Source organism: Oncorhynchus kisutch, linkage group LG17, assembly GCF_002021735.2.
Source record: "Oncorhynchus kisutch isolate 150728-3 linkage group LG17, Okis_V2, whole genome shotgun sequence".
Lineage (NCBI taxonomy): Eukaryota > Metazoa > Chordata > Actinopteri > Salmoniformes > Salmonidae > Oncorhynchus > Oncorhynchus kisutch.
In genome coordinates this window covers 37,378,956-37,397,477 of record NC_034190.2, presented here as the reverse complement: position 1 = coordinate 37,397,477, position 18,522 = coordinate 37,378,956, and the positions used below count along the sequence as shown (strand labels likewise).

Here is an 18,522-nt window from a genome sequence, read left to right as displayed (position 1 = left end):
TCTCAAGCCTTAAAAATCCTTCTTCAACCTGTCTCCTCCCCTTCATCTACACTGATTGAAGTGTATTTAAGTGATATCAAAAAGGGATCATGGCTTTCACCTGGTCAGTCTACGTCATGGAAAGAGCAGGTGTTCCTAATGTTTAGTATACTCAGTGAATAGCTTCGTTATTGTTTTTATTTACAGTCGAGAGGAGTGAAGAGCTTCAAGTTCCTCGCTATCCACATCACTTAAGTATGGCAACTGCACTTCCCTCGACCGGAGGGCCCTACAGATGGCGGTGCTGACAGCCCAGAGCATCACTGGAGGTGAGATCCCAGCCATCCAGGACGTCATGTCAGGCGGTGTCAGAGAAAGGCCTGAAAAATTGCCAAAGGCTCCAGTCACCCGAGACACGGACTATTCTCCATGATCCTCTCTGGCAGGCGGTACTGGTGCATCAAGGCTAAGACCATTAGACTTCTAAACAGCTTTTATTCCTTGGCCATAATCATGTTAAATGGCTAACAACTACAGCCACCCACACGTCTACGCTGCTGCTAAAAAGTATTATTGCTTAAATGTATTACTACCACTACGCTGCTGTTCATTGATTATTGATTGCCAATAACATTTAGTATCTATCTATTTATCCTGCTACTGGTCACTATTACACCTATTTACATGTATATATTACCATTAGTATATTATCATAAGTATTTATGTATTCCTGCTACCAGTCACTTTTCAGCCCTGTTTACATGTATGTCCACCTATCACGCCTACACTGACACTCTTACACACACACACACACACACACCACTTATTCTGCTGCCATACTGTTTACTATTATTATTATTATTATTTACCCTGCTACCAGTCACTTTCTCCTAATCCCTGTACATACAGGGATTTTAAAAAAGGGGCTCCCAAGTGGCGCCGTGGTGTAATACTCTACATCTCTGTGCTATAGGCGTCACTACAGACAACCTGGTTCGAATCCAGACTGTATCCCAACCGGCTGTGATTGGGAGTCCCATAGAGCGGTGCACAATTGGCCCAGCGTCGTCCGAGTTTTGCCGGTGTAGGCCGTCATTGTAAATAATAATTTGTTCTTAAAACTTCTTATGGCTGGAGGCAGTATTGAGTAGCATGAATGAATAAGGTGCCCAGAGTAAACTGCCTGCTATATAATCCCAGTTGCTAATATATGCATATTATTAGTATATATGGATAGAAAACACTCTGATGTTTCTAAAACAGTTTGAATGATGTCTGTGAGTATAACAGAACTCATATGGCAGGCAAAAACCTGAGAGAAAATCCAACCAGGAAGTCGGAAATCTGAGGTTGGTCGATTTTCAACTCATTCCCTATTGAAGATACATTGGTCATGTGGAAGCCTTTGGAAGTGCAACTAGATGTCAACCGTCTTTAGAAACTTGTTTGAGGCTTCTACTGTAAAGGAGGGGCTCATAAGGGCTCTTTGAGTCAGTGGTCTGGCGGAGTGCCACAAAATCGTGACGCTCGTTCACGTGAGAGGTAGCTCCCGTTCCATTGCTTTTCTACAGACAAAGGAATTCTCCGGTTGGAACATTATTGAAGATTTATGTTAAAAACATCGTAAAGATTGATTGTATACATCGTTTGACATGTTTCTACGGACTGTAATGGAACTTACAGCTATTTGGACATAAATGACGGACATTATCGAACAAAACAAACATTTATTGTGGAACTGGGATTCCTGGGAGTGCATTCTGATGAAGATCATCAAAGGTAAGTGAATATTTATAATGTTATTTCTGACTTCTGTAGACTGCCCAATATGGCGGATATATTTTTGGCTTGTTGGGTCTCTGAGCGCCGTACTCAGATTATTGCATGGTTTGCTTTTTCCGTAAAGCTTTTTTGAAATCTGACACAGCGGTTGCATTAAGGAGAAGTTTATCTAAAGTTCCATGTATAACCCTTGTATTTTCATCAACATTTATAATGAGTATTTCTGTAAATTGATGTGGCTCTCTGCAAAATCACAGGATGTTTTTGGAACTACTGAACATTACTGCGATTTTTTTATATAAATATGAACTTTATCGAACAAAACATACATGTATTGTATAACATGAAGTCCTATGAGTGTCATCTGATGAAGATCATCAAAGGTTAGTCATTCATTCTATCTCTATTTCTGATTTTTGTGACTCCACTCTTTGGCTGGAAAAAGGGCTGTGTTTTTCTGTGACTTGGCTCTGACCTAACATAATCGTTTGATGTGCTTTCGCCGTAAAGGCTATTTGAAATCGGAAACTGTGGTGGGATTAACAACAAGATTACCTTTAAAATGGTATAAAATACTTGTATGTTTGAGGAATTCTAATTGAGATTTCTGTTGTTTGAATTTGGCACCCTGCACTTTCACTGGCTGTTGTCATTTCGATCCGGTTAACGAGATCTCAGCCCTAAGAAGTTTTTAACTGACCGTGCCTAGTTAAATAATAATAATACAAATCTAGTTAGAGGATTCTGGATTTCCTGCTTATTCCCCCTTGATTTTGATTATCTTCCAACCAGGAGTTCTAGAAAACCTGAGAAGTTTGGGAAAGTTACAGGAAAAAGTTACCACAATTTAGCAACCTTTTACCATTTTTCCATTACTTAAAGGATAAAAACTTTGGGAGTTGTTGGAAATGGAGCATTATTGTTGTGTTTCCACCATTTGTCCTTTGTTAGCGATTATGGATAGAGTGCCTTGACTTTTTCCACATTTTGTGACATTTACAGCCTTATTGTAAAATGTATTAAATTGTTATTTGTCCAATACTGCAAGACTAATACGTTTTGTCCCTCAAAGTACTACTCCTATTCATTGTATTATCTTACCAGCCCTCTCTTATCACATCTCTGTGAAGCAAGTGGTGCTGTTATCTTCATATCCAGTAGGTCTGCAATCTGATTGAAAGTTAACTCAACAGTAATGCTATTGGTTTTCAACACCGATTTAAAATTCAAACAGCCAGATGCTATAAAATGGTCTCGATTCAGTTTCACCGCTATGGATTCCAACTATAACCAATGCATTCTTACATTGTTCTTACAGTACAAAACATGATTTACTACTATTCCCATTATGAATTACTATTATTAACTATATTCTTGCTATGTAACTAACATGTCAAAAAATTAAGTGCCATGTATTTAAAATGTGTGTAGAATTTACATGTAACAAAAAATAAAAAGCTGTAAAAAGTTATTTTTATCCTCCGAAGAGGGGTGGTAGTGGATGGGCCAATAAAAAATTCAATAATAATAAATACTATTCCCGCTTAATGATAAGAGCAATATTCAAATAATAAATACAACTCTATACTCACAGAGAAAGTGTGCATATAAAACCCGTTTAGAGGTAGGAGTCAGTGAAGGAGCCAGCAGCGGGTGTTAAAGAAGGCTGTCAGTGCATCAGTGTCTGATGTGAGAAGCACCGCGCTGTTCTGGAGTCTCTCCCAATGCTGTAGTCAAAGCCAAGGTGCTCCTATAATTATACCCACTGCAGCTGACATCTTTTAATGTCTATCCCTACCAGCATCAGCTTTGGCTTCCAGTCAAAGATGTGCCTGAGGAACAAGGAAGCCATAGGCTACTGTAGCTGTGGGCGGTGTTATGCTCCTTGTCACTGACGTTTATATTAAACTGGGTGGGTTACATTTAGTGGTATTACCAGTCTGGCATGGTGAGGTAGGAAAAATCAGTTCCTCATAGATGGGTTTAATCATCAGAACATACCTCAGAGCACAAAGGACATTTGTTTGTGTGTGCAACCTGTGTCTATCACATTTCAACTTTAAACTTCAGATCGAAAAAAAAGGCAGATAAATAAAGACAAGTCAACCAAAGACTGTGGATGGCGTCAGACTGGCAGGAAAAAAGAGAATTCATTGTTTGCCACAATGTACTGAATACAGTGGAACAAGGAACCCTGAGAAAAATTATGTTCCTGTTTTACGAATTAGCCAAGTCAGGTGTATTCCGCATTCATAAAGGGCAAATCTCTACGTTTAAATATTTTGTATTCCTTCATTAAATATACATTTTTAAACACAATACAACCACACGAGGATACAGTATAATGCAATTCAAATCATAAAGGATGACATGAAAAAGTTACTATTATTTCCATTGTGGTCCTCTTGAAAATATATGAAAACAAAATATACACACTCGGGCTCCCGAGTAAGCACAGCGGTCTAAGCCACTGCATCTCAGTGTAAGAGGCATCACTACAGTCCCTGGTTCAAATCCAGGCTGTATCACATATGGCTGTGATTGGGAGTGTCATTGTGAATAAGAATGTCTTCTTAACTGACATGCCTAGTTAAATAAAGTTAAATGGTCAAATAAATGTCACCAAAAGGGAGAAACATTCAGTACATAGTGTAACTAATGTTACAGGTAGGCCATGCATTTTCAGTCAGCAGAACATTAGTTCCAGTTAAAGACATGATCATGATTCCTTATCAACTCAATAGATATTAGATAATTTAACTAATTGTTCTTTCTCCCAAGAACACCAAAAGTTTAGCAAATTGCTTGATGTCTCGATTAGGTATGTTGTCCAACACAATACAACCATGTCACGGCCGTCGAAAGAACTAGACCAAAGCGCGCGTGGTGAGTGTACATATTCCTTTTATTTAGGATGACGCCGACAAAAACAATAAACAATACAAAGCAACCGTGACGCTTAAGGGCTATGTGCCACAAACAAAGTTAACTTCCCACACTGAAAGGAGGGAAAAGGGCTACCTAAGTATGGTTCCCAATCAGAGACAACGATAGACAGCTGTGTCTGATTGAGAACCCTACCCGGCCAAAACATAGAAATACAAAATCATAGAAAAACAAAACAGAATGCCCACCCCACATCACACCCTGACCTAACCAAATAGAGAAATAAAACGGTTCTCTAAGGTCAGGGCGTGACAGACCAGTTCACATAGATAATGTCCTGTATTATTTGAGAGGAAAGCATGCAATGTTAGGTGAACTTTACTTGTCTAACACTGTTGTTAGGTTTGGGCTATGGTTATTAAGAGTTCACTAGTCAACAAAGTCCCAGTAACTCCATAACAATGACATTCAATTTAGTAGAGTGACAAAGAGAAAGTATGGTTATTCAAATAAAAGTGGACAATACATAGAGACTAAACTGAGACCAAGTTTAGCCAATAAATAAATGGTTGATTAATACAGTATCAAGGTTATTTTAAATGTAGGATGTCAAACATGGTCACAAGGGCTGCGTTCACACAGGCATCAAAATTTTGATATTTTTTCCATTAAGTGGTCTTTTGACCAATCACATCAGATCTTTTTCAGATCTGATTAGAGGTAAAAAATAAAAAAAGATCAGACTTGGGCTGCACGTCTAAACGCAGCCAATGTGCCCACATCTGAGTTCAGTTGGGTTCATGTCCCCAATTCAAGCTTAATGGACAGATTTCCAGTTGATACAGACATACCTGAAAATGCTCCGGTCATCATGCTGTGTCTGGCACACAAGACATGGAACTGTAGCCTTTGTGTATCTCCTGAACCCGTTAATCGTGAAACTCAATCCCTGTTTAAATTACACATTGTTCCTCAAGTCAAAGATATTTATGTAAACCAATAACAATCATTCAGGTTGAAGCATTACCTCTGGTGACCATAACAAACAAATGCACTGCAGTGGGAAGCAACAAAATAACATACAATATTGAGTTAGTTAGTGATGTTAAGTTTTCTTTACACCATAGCAGCAAATTGTCTAAATTCCTATCCAGCAGTGCATAGTCATTCAATGTTGAAAAGGACTTACAGTGCATTCAGAAAGTATTCAGACCCCTTGACTTTTTCCACATTTTGTTACGTTACAGCCTTATCCTAAAATGGATTAAATCGTTTTTTCCCCTCATCAATCTATAAACAATAGCCCATAATGGCAAAGTATAAACAGGTTTTTAGATTTGTTTGCAAATGTATAAAACAAAAATATCACATTTACATAAGTATTCAGACCCTTTACTCAGTACTTTGTTGAAGCACCTTTGGCAGTGATTACAGCCTCGAGTCTTCTTGGGTATGACGCTACAAGCTTGGCACACCTGTATTTGGGGAATTTCTCTCATTCTTCTCTGCAGATCCTCTCGAGCGGGCTGCTATGTGCTTTTAGCTGAGGAGTGGCTTCCGTCTGGCCACTACCATAAAGGCCTGATTGGTGGAGTGCTGCAGAGATGGTTGTCCTTCTGGAAGATTCTCCCATCTCCACAGAGGAACTCTAGAGCTCTGTCAACTCCCCGATTGCTCAGTTTGGCAGGGCGGCCAGCTCTAGGAAGAGTCTTGGTGGTTCCAAACTTCTTCCATTTTTTGGGTACCCTTCCCGAGAATTGTGTCTTGACACAATCCTGTCTGGGAGATCTATGGGCAATTCCTTCGACCTCAAGGCTTGGTTTTTTCTCTGACATGCACTACCATCTGTGGAACCTTTAAAAGACAGGTGTGTGCCTTTTCAAATTATGTCCAATCGATTCAATTTACCACAGGTAAATTTGCAAAAATTTCTTAAAACCTTTTTTTGCTTTGTGATTATGGGATATTGTGTATAGATTGATGAGGAAAAAATTATTTAATCAATTTTAGAATAAGGTAATAGCTGTAATGTAACAAAATGTGGAAATCTGAAAACTTTCCGAATACACTTGGTTCCACAAGAGAGGAAGTCACACCAACAGGGTGATAACACCATCATCCTGCCCTTGCCACAGCATCTCCCCCTCGAACGCCACCTTCCCATGCCTTCACTCTCAGAAGAATCCCCACCACCTTGTCAGAGACGCGTACGTATCTATCAAACAGTTCTCTGAAAGTGACGTGGGTCTTCCCGTCCGGATCTGGGTCGTTCATGGTCCTGATCACATAGCACATGTCGGCTATCTCACCGTGGCCCGTTCAGCTGTTTGTTTTGGTGTCCTCCTTGGGGTGTCCGTAACCCTCCTCGCCCTTTGTGGAGGCGTAGGGACATGGAGTATTCATAGTCAAAGTCCTCACTGAAGGGGTTGAGCTTCTGGTTGACGGTGTTCGTCGAGGACCAGTTCTGCCAGCGGCTTTTCAGATTGCCCACGGCACTGTACTTCTTTGAGAGAGCGTTGATCCTGTTGGCGTCATCCAACTCCTTTTTGCTCCTGTGAAGAACAATCACCCAAATATTTAACAAAAAAATGAGACAATCATCAATCATTGCAACGTTCATTTCCATTGTAAAGCTCTGAACAAGTTTAGCATTAAACTGTTTTATTTGAGCGACAAATGTGCTATATCAAGTTATTTAGGTGTATTTACAGTATCCCTTACATACTTAGGGGAACGTTTAATGAGGGACCGTCATGCACCATCGCTTGTACATGAATGTTAATACAGTCACCATACTGATGCAAAGAACATTGAACTCACACTGAGCTGGAGGGTCTTTTGACCCTGACTCAACTTCCCCTTTAGGTGAGATGTCACTATCCCTCTGCATGGCCTCCCCGGATGACCCAGTGCTGTCTGTCTGTCCAGGTTTAGAGATGTCTGTCCAGGTTTAGAGTTGTCTGTCTGTCCAGGTTTAGAGTTGTCTGTCTGTCCAGGTTTAGAGATGTCTGTCCAGGTTTAGAGATGTCTGTCGGTCCAGGTTTAGAGATGTCTGTCGGTCCAGGTTCAGTGCTGTCCATCTGTCCAGGTTTAGAGTTGTCTGTCTGTCCAGGTTTAGAGATGTCTGTCGGTCCAGGTTTAGAGATGTCTGTCGGTCCAGGTTCAGTGCTGTCCATCTGTCCAGGTTTAGAGTTGTCTGTCTGTCCAGGTTTATCTTGGCCGCCCTCCGCCTCAGAGTACCCGCTTTCCTCTGTGTCCATCTCCAAATTCTCGTTACATTCCGCTCCTTCTCCTGCTTCCAGCTGCGGGTCAGTTTTTCGATACTTTGGAGCACTTTCTGTGGAGTGTGAGCGACCCCCTCTTACTCAGTGTCCTGTCTATCTCCTCCCCTGGCGGTGGAGCCTCCATACAAATGAGCTCGGTCAGAAATGTAGTTCCCACACTCCTCTCCTGAACTCCGCTGGTCACAGTCTTCACCACCTACTTGGTCTTGATCTGGGACTCCCATATAGAGGCACTAGAGGGGTCTTAATTTTACCCTCCAATTGGGAAGGAGGAGAATTGCCTTGAGACTACTGCTTGGTAGCTGAAGTGTTGTTCTGAGCAGCAGGTATGTGGAGGCCAGCAGTGGGATCCTGACAGGGACAAACCTTCTTTTTATATATTTTTTTACCTTTATTTAACCAGGCATGTCAGTTAAGAACACATTCTTATTTTCAATGACGGCCTGGGAACAGTGGGTTAACTGCCTGTTCAGGGGCAGAACAACAGAATTGTACCTTGTCAGCTCGGGGGTTTGAACTCGCAACCTTCCGGTTACTAGTCCAATGCTCTAGCCACTAGGCTACGCTGCCGCCCCAGGCTACGCTTCTGCCAGGTTCCTAATTTAGTGGTGCTTGGTGTCTTTGGTGGTTTGCCCCAAAGCTCTCTTAGGGGGTCAGGAGCCCAGCTGATAGGCTCCTTGGCCAGCTTGTCTTTGATCTCGGACACCCACTTCTGCCAGCTCCGGGTAAGGTTGGACACCATACAGATGGGCCTCCATACAGTCGTGGCCAAAGGTTTTGAGAATGACACAAATATACATTTTCACAAAGTTTGCTGCTTCAGTGTCTTTAGATATTTTTTTCAGATGTCACTATGGAATAGTGAAGTATAATTACAAGCATTTCATAAGTGTCAAAGGCTTTTATTGACAATTACATGAAGTTGATGCAAAGAGTCAATATTTGCAGTGTTGACCCTTCTTTTTCAAGACCTTTGCAATCCGCCCTGGCATGCTGTCAATTAACTTCTGGGCCACATCCTGACTGATGGCAGCCCATTCTTGCATAATCAATGCATGGAGTTTGTCAGAATTTGCATGTTTCTGTTTGTCCATCCGCCTCTTGAGGATTGACCACAAGTTCTCAATGGGATTAAGGTCTGGGGAGTTTCCTGGACATGGACCCAAAATATCGATGTTTTGTTCCCCGAGCCACTTAGTTATCACTTTTGCCTTATGGCAAGGTGCTCCATCATGCTGGAAAAGGCATTGCTCGTCACCAAACTGTTCCTGGACGGTTGGGAGAAGTTGCTCTCGGAGGATGTGTTGGTACCATTCTTTATTCATGGCTGTGTTCTTAGGTAAAATTGTGAGTGAGCCCACTCCCTTGGCTGAGAAGCAACCCCACACATGAATGGTCTCGGGATGCTTTACTGTTGGCATGAAACAGGACTGATGGTAGCTCACCTTGTCTTCTCCAGACAGATGCCCCAAACAATCGCAAAGGGGATTCATCAGAGAAAATGACTTTATCCCAGTCCTCAGCAGTCCAATCCCTGTACCTTTTGCAGAATATCAGTCTGTCCCTGATGTTTTTCCTGGAGAGAAGTGGCTTCTTTGCTGCCCTTCTTGACACCAGGCCATCCTCCAAAAGTCTTTGCCTCACTGTGCGTGCAGATGCACTCACACCTGCCTGCTACCATTCCTGAGCAAGCTCTGTACTGGTGGTGCCCTGATCCCGCAGCTGAATCAACGTTTGGAGACAGTCCTGGCGCTTGCTGGACTTTCTTGGGCACCCTGAAGCCTTCTTTACAACAATTGAACCGCTCTCCTTGAAGTTCTTGATGATCCGATAAATGGTTGATTTAGGTGCAATCTTACTGCAATATCCTTACCTGTGAAGCCATTTTTGTGCAAAGCAATGATGACGGCACGTGTTTCCTTGCAGGTAACCATGATTGACAGAGGAAGAACAATGATTCCAAACACCACCCTACTTTTGAAGCTTCCAGTCTGTTATCCGAACTCAATCAGCATGACAGAGTGATCTCCAGCCTTGTCCTCGTCAACACTCACACCTGTGTTAACGAGAGAATCACTGACATGATGTCAGCTGGTCCTTTTGTGGCAGGGCTGAAATGCAGTGGAAATGCTTTTTTGGGATTTGCATGGCAAATAGGGACTTTGCAATTCATTGCAATTCATCTGATCACTCTTCATAACATTCTGGAGTATTTGCAAATTGCCATCAAACAAACTGAGGCAGCAGACTTGGTGAAAATTCATATTTGTGTCATTCTCAAAACTTTTGGCCACGACTGTACAAACAGGTTGAATCAACGTGGTTTCCACGTCATAAAAAAAACTGATTGGATTGACAAAAAGTCCTCAATGTAAAGAAATTTGGTCATTTTTTCACCCAACTTTTAAGCTAAATCCAATGACGTGACATTTTTTGTTGATTTCACGTTGAATTCATGTTACTTGATAACTCAATCAAATGTAAATCAAAACGTGATGTTGAAATTATGTCTGTGCCCAGTGGGCAATCAATCAAGTCAAGCTCAGCCTCAAAACAGGAGGACAGTGACAAACAGAAAGACAGTGAGGGTTGGTGCAATACAGTAGGGCGTAATTTGATTCAAAAGCATCTGTTAAAGAGATCACCTGGTCAACCGGTCTCTGCCTGGCCGGTTCCCCTCTCTCCACTGGGATTCTCTGCCGCTAACCATATTACAGAGTCTCTGGCTTACTGCTGCTCTTCCATGCCGTCCCTAGGAGGGATGCGTCACTTGAGTGGGTTGAGTCACTGATGTGATCTTCCTGTCTGGGTTGGCGCCCCTCCTTGGGTTGTGCCGTGGGGGAGATCTTTGTGGGCTATACTCGGCCTTGTCTCAGGATGGTAAGTTGGTGGTTGAAGAAATCCCTCTAGTAGTGTGGGGGCTGTGCTTTGGCAAAGTGGATGGGGTCATATCCTGCCTGTTTGGCCCTGTCCGGGGGTATCATCGGATGGGGCCACAGTGTCTCCTGACTCCTCCTGTCTCAGCCTCCAGTATTTATGCTGCAGTAGTTTGTGTCGGGGGCTAGGGTCAGTCTGTTATATCTGGAGTACTTCTCCTGTCTTATCCGGTGTCCTGTGTGAATTTAAGTATACTCTCTCTAATTCTCTCTTTCTTTCTTTCTCTCTCTCTCTCGGAGGACCTGAGCCCTAGGACCATGCCTCAGGACTACCTGGCATGATGACTCCTTGCTGTCCCCAGTCTACCTGGCCGTGCTGCTGCTCCAGTTTCAACTGTTCTGCCAGCGGCTATGGAACCCTGACCTGTTCACCGGACGTGCTACCTGTCCCAGACCTGCTGTTTTCAACTCTCTATAGACAGCAGGAGCGGTAGAGATACTCTTAATGATCGGCTATGAAAAGCCAACTGACATTTACTCCTGAGGTGCTGACTTGTTGCACCCTCGAGAACTACTGTGATTATTATTATTTGACCATGCTGGTCATTTATAAACATTTGAACATCTTGGCCATGTTCTGTTATAATCTCCACCCGGCACAGCCAGAAGAGGACTGGCCACCCCTCATAACCTGGTTCCTCTCTAGGTTTCTTCCTAGGTTTTGGCCTTTCTAGGGAGTTTTTTTTCTTCCACCATGCTTCTACACCTGCATTGCTTGCTGCACTTTGAGATATCAGCTGATGTAAAAAGGGCTATATAAATGCATTTAATTTGATTTGATGATCACCTAGCACAAACACACACAAGAAAAATATTAGCTTACAGCACATGTCAAATTCTGCTCTAACTTGCATGTTTGCTGCAAGGTTCTATTTTCATAAACACAAAGACTTACTGCATTGCCACTTGTACAGATACATGATATCCACACTGTGCATGCAAATATACTGTGTGCTGAGGCAAGAAGCTTGGAGCAGCTACAGCTGCACAGGAGTTATTTTGTGGTTCACAGGAACCAGAGGGCTTGTCAAAGACAGAAGGAGACATTTGATCCGGAGACCGAAGGCACACGGACTCTAACCAGGAAATAATGTGATACCTGGGGAAAACAAGGAGCTCCTGCTTACACATGTAGGGTTTAGTCTTGCAATGCACCTGGTAGAGAGATCAGAGTTTACAAACAGGAAGCACTGGCTCTTTTATTGCACCCAGTGCTACAAGACTTTTTATGAGTTTTAGATGCATACATGTGAATGTGTTCAGCTCTCTAGGCATAGCCTAATATGATAGTGTACGTGTGTGTGGATGTTTATGTGAATCTCTCGCTCTCTCTGTGTGTGTGTGTGTGTGTGTGTGTGTGTGTGTTAGTCTTGTTGTTTGTATGGGTTCAATTAGAGGAGAGGGATATTTTAATAGAATCTGGCCCAAGCATACACAGGCCAGCAGACTGGTGAAAGACAGCTGTTGGCAGTCAGTCACACGGTGTGGATGTGTAAAAGTGAACATGAACAGAGGACTCCTGTATAACTCTCAGCTCATTCCGGATACCAGATAACCTCATAGGCAGGTTAGAGCTCTACCTTATGGACAAATATGTTAATTACCTCTGACTCACATTTATGGGGTATAGTCGATTTATGGGTACGACAGGCCTAAAATAATTGACATAATTCATTTTTGTATTATTTTGGACTTCTAAATAGGTGTCATATTTCAATCACATGGGGGGAAAATCCTTATGTCATTTTATTTTGTAAATAAAAAATATTCTACTCAATTGGATAGAAAGTTTTACACTTTTTTGGGGAGGTTTCTGGCACTTTAGGGCTGGGACTTGTTTTAGGGAAAACTTCTATAGAATATATACTGTATATTGGTAGTCAGATTAGGTTGTAGATGAACTTCCACAGTCATCTAACAAATGTCTATGTAAAGTTGACACCTTCAAGAAGCCTTATCAAGACAGTTTAGAGTTTTGAATTAAATTACATTTTTGTGAAAATTGATTGTCTAAAAACATACATTTCAATAAATGAGAACACACCACCAACAGTATTACTACTGACATCTAGTGACAAAAGTAGGAATGTTTTTTTGCAAATACTTGACAAAATCCCCAACTATCACCAACTATATAAAATGCAACACGCAACTATTTCAAAGATTTTACTGAGCTACAGTTGATATAAGGAAATCAGTCAATTTAAATAAATGTTTTAGGCCATACATTATGGATTTCACATGATGGGAATACAGATATGCATCTGTTGGTCATAGATATATATTTTTTTAAGTAGGGGTGAGAATCAGAAAACCTGTCAGTAATCTCAAATAATCTCAAATAAAATTATATTGGTCGCATACACATATTTAGCAGATATATCGAGGATGTAGAAAAATGCTTGTTGTCCTAGCTCAAACAATGCAGTAATAAACAGAAAATCTAAAACGCAAAAGAATATATAAGAAATATATGAAGAAATATCAAAATATTAGTATGAGCAATGTCGGAGTCCAGAGTATAAATATATACACTACCGTTCAGGGGTTTGGGGTCACTTAGAAATGTCCTTGTTTTTGAAAGAAAAGCAATTTTTTTTGTCTATTAAAACAACATCAAATTGATCAGTGTAGACATTGTTAATGTTATAAATGACTATTGTAGCGGCTGGAATATCTACATAGATGTATGGAGGGCTATTATCAGCAACCATCGCTCCTGTGTTCCAATGGCATGTTGTGTTAGCTAAACCAAGTTTATCATTTTATCAGCTAATTGATCGTTAGAAACCCCTTTTGCAATTATGTTAGCACAGCTGAAAACTATTGTTCTGATTAAAGAAGCAATAAAATTGGCCTTCTTAAGACTAGTTGAGGCACTGGAGCATCATCATTTGTGCATTCGATTACAGGCTCAAAATGGCCAGAAACAAAGCACTTCCTTCTGAAACTCAGCAGTCTATTCTTGTTCTGAGAAATGAAAAGTATCCCATGCGAGAAATTGCCAAGAAACTGAAGGCCAGTTTTAACAGTTTTCAGCTGTGCTAACATAATTGCAAAAGGGGTTTCTAACGATCAATTAGCCTTTTAAAATTATAAACTTGGTTTAGCTAACACAACATGCCATTGGAACACAGGAGCGATGGTTGCTGATAATGGGCCTCCGTACGTCTATGTAGATATTCCATAAAGAATAATCAGTTTCCAGCTACAATAGTCATTTACAACATTAGCAATGTCTACACTGTATTTCTGATCAATTTGATGTTATTTTAATGGACAAAAAGTGATTTTCTTTCAAAAACAAGGACATTTCTAATTGACCTCAAACTTTTGAAAAGTAGTGTATATCTATATCTATATATATCTATCATGAAGCTGGTTGAGATAATACCAAGAGTGTGCAAAGCTGTCAATGCAAAGTGTGACTATTTTGAAGAATCTCAAATATAACATATTTTGATTTGTTTAACACTTTTATGGTTACTACAAGATTCCATATGTGTTATTTCATAGTTTTGATGTCTTCACAATTATTCTACAATGTAGAAAATAGTAAAAATAAAGGAAAACCCTTGAATGAGTAGGTGTGTCTAAACTTTTGACTGGTACTGTATGTATGTATGTATGTATGTATGTATGTATGTATGTATGTATGTATGTATGAATGATGGGATGTATACTACATATTCTATCCATATCGTCTATATCTGAAGAATGTTATATGTACAGCAATAGTTAAATAGGATAGGCTTTGACCAGAATACAGTAAATACATATGATGTGTGTAAAATAATATGTAAACATTATTAAAGTGACCAGTGTTCCATTATTAAAGTAACCAGTGTTCCATGACTATGTACATAGGGCATCAGCCTCTGTTGTGCATGGTAGAGTAACCGGGAGGTAGCCGGCTAGTGACAATGACTAAAGTTCAGGGCATGGTACTAGGCGGGGCCCGGTTAGTGGTGAGTATTTAACAGTACAATGACCTTGAAATGTAAGCTGTTTTTCAGTATCTCAGTCCCAGCTTTGATGCACCTGTACTGACCTCACCTTCTAGATGGTAGCGGGGTGAACAGGCCGTGGCTTGGGTGGCTGAGGTCCTTGATTATCTTCTTGGCCTTCCTGTTACACCGGGTGCTGTAGATGTCCTGGAGGGCAGGCAGTGTGCCCCCGGTGATGCGATGAGCAGACCACACCACCCTCGGGTGAGCCCTGCGGTTGCGGACGGTACTGTTGCCATACCAGGCGGTGACAGCCCGACAGGATGTTGCCAATGGTGCATCAGTAAAAGTTTGTGAGGGTGGAGCCTTCTGCAGGTAGCCGAGTGGTTAGAATGTTGGGCCAGTAACCGAAAGGTTGCTGGAGAATCCCCGAGCTGACAAGGTAAAATTCTGCCCCTGAGCAAGGCTGAAGACATGGATGTCGATTATGGCAGCACCCTGCATCGCTCTGATTCAGAGGGGTTTGGTTAAATGCGGAAGACACATTTCAGTTGAAGGCATTCAGTTGTACAACTGACTATTCCCCTTTTCACCACACTGTCTTTGTGGTTGGTCCATTTCAGATTGTCAGTGATGTGTACGCGGAGGAACTTGAAGCTTTTCACCTTCTCCAATGCGGCCTGTCGCTGTGGATGGGGGCATGCTCCCTCTGCTGTCTCCTGAAGCTGGGGGCATGCTCCTTTATTTTGTTGACGTTGAGAGAGATGTTGTTTTCCTGGCACCACTCCACCAGGGCCCTCATATCCTTCCTGTAGTCTGTCTCGTCATCCACACAGTCATGGGTGAACTGGGAGTACGGGAGGGGGCTGAGCATGCACCCTTGTGGGGCCCCCGTGTTGAGGATAAGTGTAATGGAGGTGTTGTTGCCTACAGTACCTTCAGAACCTGGGGGCGGCCCATCAGGAAGTCCAGGACCCAGTTGCACAGGGCGGGGTTCAGACCCAGGGCCCGAAGCTTAATGATGAGCTTGGAGGGTACTATGGTGTTGAAGGCTGAGCTGTAGTCAATGAACAGCATTATTACATAGGTATTCCTCTTGTCCAGGGGATAGGGCAGTGTGGAGTGCGACAGCGATTGCGTTATCTGTGGATCTATTGGGGCGGTGGAGGTGATATGATCCTTAACTAGCCTCTCAAAGCACTTTGTGATGACAGAAGTGAGTGCTACAGGTCGATAGTCATTTATTTAACTTACTTTCGCTTTCTGGGGTACAGGAACAATCGTGAACATCTTAAAGCAAGTGGGTACAACTGACTAGGATAGAGAGAGATTGAATATGTCTGTTAACACTCCAGCCAGCTGGTCTGCGCATGCTCTGAGTACGCGGCTATGGATGCCATCTGTGCCGGCAGCCTTGCGAGGGTTAACACGCTTAAATGTCTTGCTCACGTAGGCCAAGGTGGCTGCTTCGGCGGCACTGTATTTCCCTCGAAGTGTGGTGTGACCACCACTTGCCTCATGTAGCTCCACACATCTCCTTCACATAGAGTTGATCAGGCTGTTGATTGTGGAATCTTGTCCCACTCCTCTTCATTGGCGTTGCAAAGTTGCTAGATATTGGCTGGAACTAGGGCTGGGCGATATGGCGAACATATCAAGGTATTTTTCTAATTTTGACAGTATGACAGTATTTTAATATATTTAATATTTTTGAGTAATACAAATTCAAAATGTTCTAGCCTAGGGGGCAACACATTCATTCCAAGTGATTTAAATGGGTCTTTCTCCATTCGGATTGTTTATTCTATTCAATTAAACTTCAACCCAAAATAATTTGCTGCATTTTCATCCATTTCTGCATTTCCTGCACTTATTTGAGATCATTACCATACTGCCATGTAGAGCTGCACAATATTTGCGAAAAATCGTGAAAAAAAATGTTTACCCCCTTTTCTCCCCAATTTCATGGTATCCAATTGTTAGTAGTTACTATCTTGTCTCATCGCTGCAACTCCCGTACGGGCTCAGGAGAGACAAAGATCCAAAGCCATGCGTCCTCCGAAACACAACCCAACCAAGCTGCACTGCTTCTTAACCTTGCGCGCATCCAACCCGGAAGCCAGCCGTACCAATGTGTCGGAGGAAACACCGTGCACCTGGCGACCTGGTTAGCGTGCACTGCACCCAGCCCACCACAGGGGTCACTCGTGCGCGATGAGACAAGGATATCCCTACCGGCCAAGCCCTCCCTAACCTGGACGACGCTAGGCCAATTGTGCGTCGCCCCATGGGCCTCCCGGTCGCGGTCGGCTGCGACAGAGCCTGGGCTCGAACCCAGAGTTTCTGGTGGCACAGCTAGCACTGAATAGAATGATTATTATAATTCTGTATTTAGAATATAATAGTGGGCACTTTGATTACAGTATTGTTTGACATGACAATGAATGAAATTGCCAGGAAGGAGTTATTGTGACAGTTAACATATTCATGATTTGGTTTAGAAGTTACTGTTGCAGATACAACATGCTGATTTAGGCCTACACCATCACTGGTATCAGGCTGTATAGCTAGCTACATTTGTTCTGACTCATTACATTTATTAGCTAGCTAGACAGCTAACTAGCATTAGCAGCTAACTCGATTTAGTGACTTGCTAAGAAAAGACAAATTAACTTTTTTCAGATATAAGAAACACAAACTAATAGTGGAATTATAGAGTGCTTGTGGACTCCTTTAGTGACAGAGGGATCTGTTTAACAAACCAAACATTCAAATACCGTTATAGAAGGTAAAGTAAAAACCCAAACCAGTCCATGCATCATTACCAATATATAGTAAAACGAGGTATACCGCCCAGTCCTAGTGGGAACTCTGAACACGCTGTTGTACATGTCGATCTAGAGGATCCCAAACATGCTCAATGGGTGACATGTCTGGTGAGTAGGCAGGCCATGGAAGAATTGGGACATTTTCAGCTTCCCGGAATTGTTTACAGATCCTTGCGGCATGGGACTGTGCTTTATCATGCTGAAACATGGGAACGACAATGGGCATCAGGATCTCGTCACGGTATGTATGTGCATTCAAATTGCCATCCATAAAATGCCATTTTATTTGTTGTCCGTATGCCTGCCCATACCATAACCCCACCGTTCTGTTCACAACGGTGACATCAGCAAACCGCCTGCCCATATTACGCCATACACACTGTCTGCCATCTGTCTGGTACAGCTGAAACCGGGATTTATCTGTGAAGAGCACACTTCTCCAGCATGCCAGTGGTCCTCAAATATGAGCATTTGCCCACTGAAGTCGGGTACGACCCACAATTCCAGTAATGGCAAGACCCTGGTGAGGACGACCAGCATGCAGATGAGCTTCCGTTAGTTTCTGACAGTTTGTGCAGAAATTCTTCAGTTGTGCAAACACACAGTTTTGTCAGCTCTCCGGGGAGTTGGTCTCAGACGACCCACCCAGGTGAAGAAGCCAGATGTTGAGGTCCTGGGCTGGCGTGGTTGCACGTGGTCTGCTATTGTGAGGCCGGTTGGACGTAGTGCCAAAAACAACATTGGAGGCGGCATGCGGTAGAGAAATTCTCTGGCAACATTCCTGCAGTCAACTTGCCAATTGCATGCTCTGTGGCATTGTGTTCTGTGACAAACTGCACATTTTAGAGTGGCATTTTATTGTCCCCATCACAAGGTGCAC

The 18,522-nt window shown here is 42.3% G+C and overlaps 2 protein-coding genes across 3 annotated transcripts in view; both read right to left on the bottom strand.

Annotated features, from left to right (window-relative positions):
- Positions 1–3,583, bottom strand: part of samd12 (sterile alpha motif domain containing 12) — a 117,957-nt gene extending 114,374 nt beyond the window's left edge. Inside the window, exon 1 of one of the 2 annotated variants that reach the window (XM_031793767.1) lies at positions 3,354–3,583. The gene's annotated coding sequence lies outside the window, so the exon portion shown is untranslated. The remainder of the gene's footprint in view (positions 1–3,353) is intronic. The other variant, XM_020507136.2, reaches the window with a different exon arrangement.
- A 3,154-nt stretch (positions 3,584–6,737) lies between these two features.
- On the bottom strand, positions 6,738–8,155 carry LOC109906935 (actin-binding Rho-activating protein). The gene is given in 4 exon segments (XM_074933763.1): positions 6,738–6,816; positions 6,818–7,020; positions 7,022–7,199; positions 8,013–8,155. Coding segments are annotated over 4 exon segments (603 nt in total).
- Between the last annotated feature and the right edge of the window lie 10,367 nt (positions 8,156–18,522).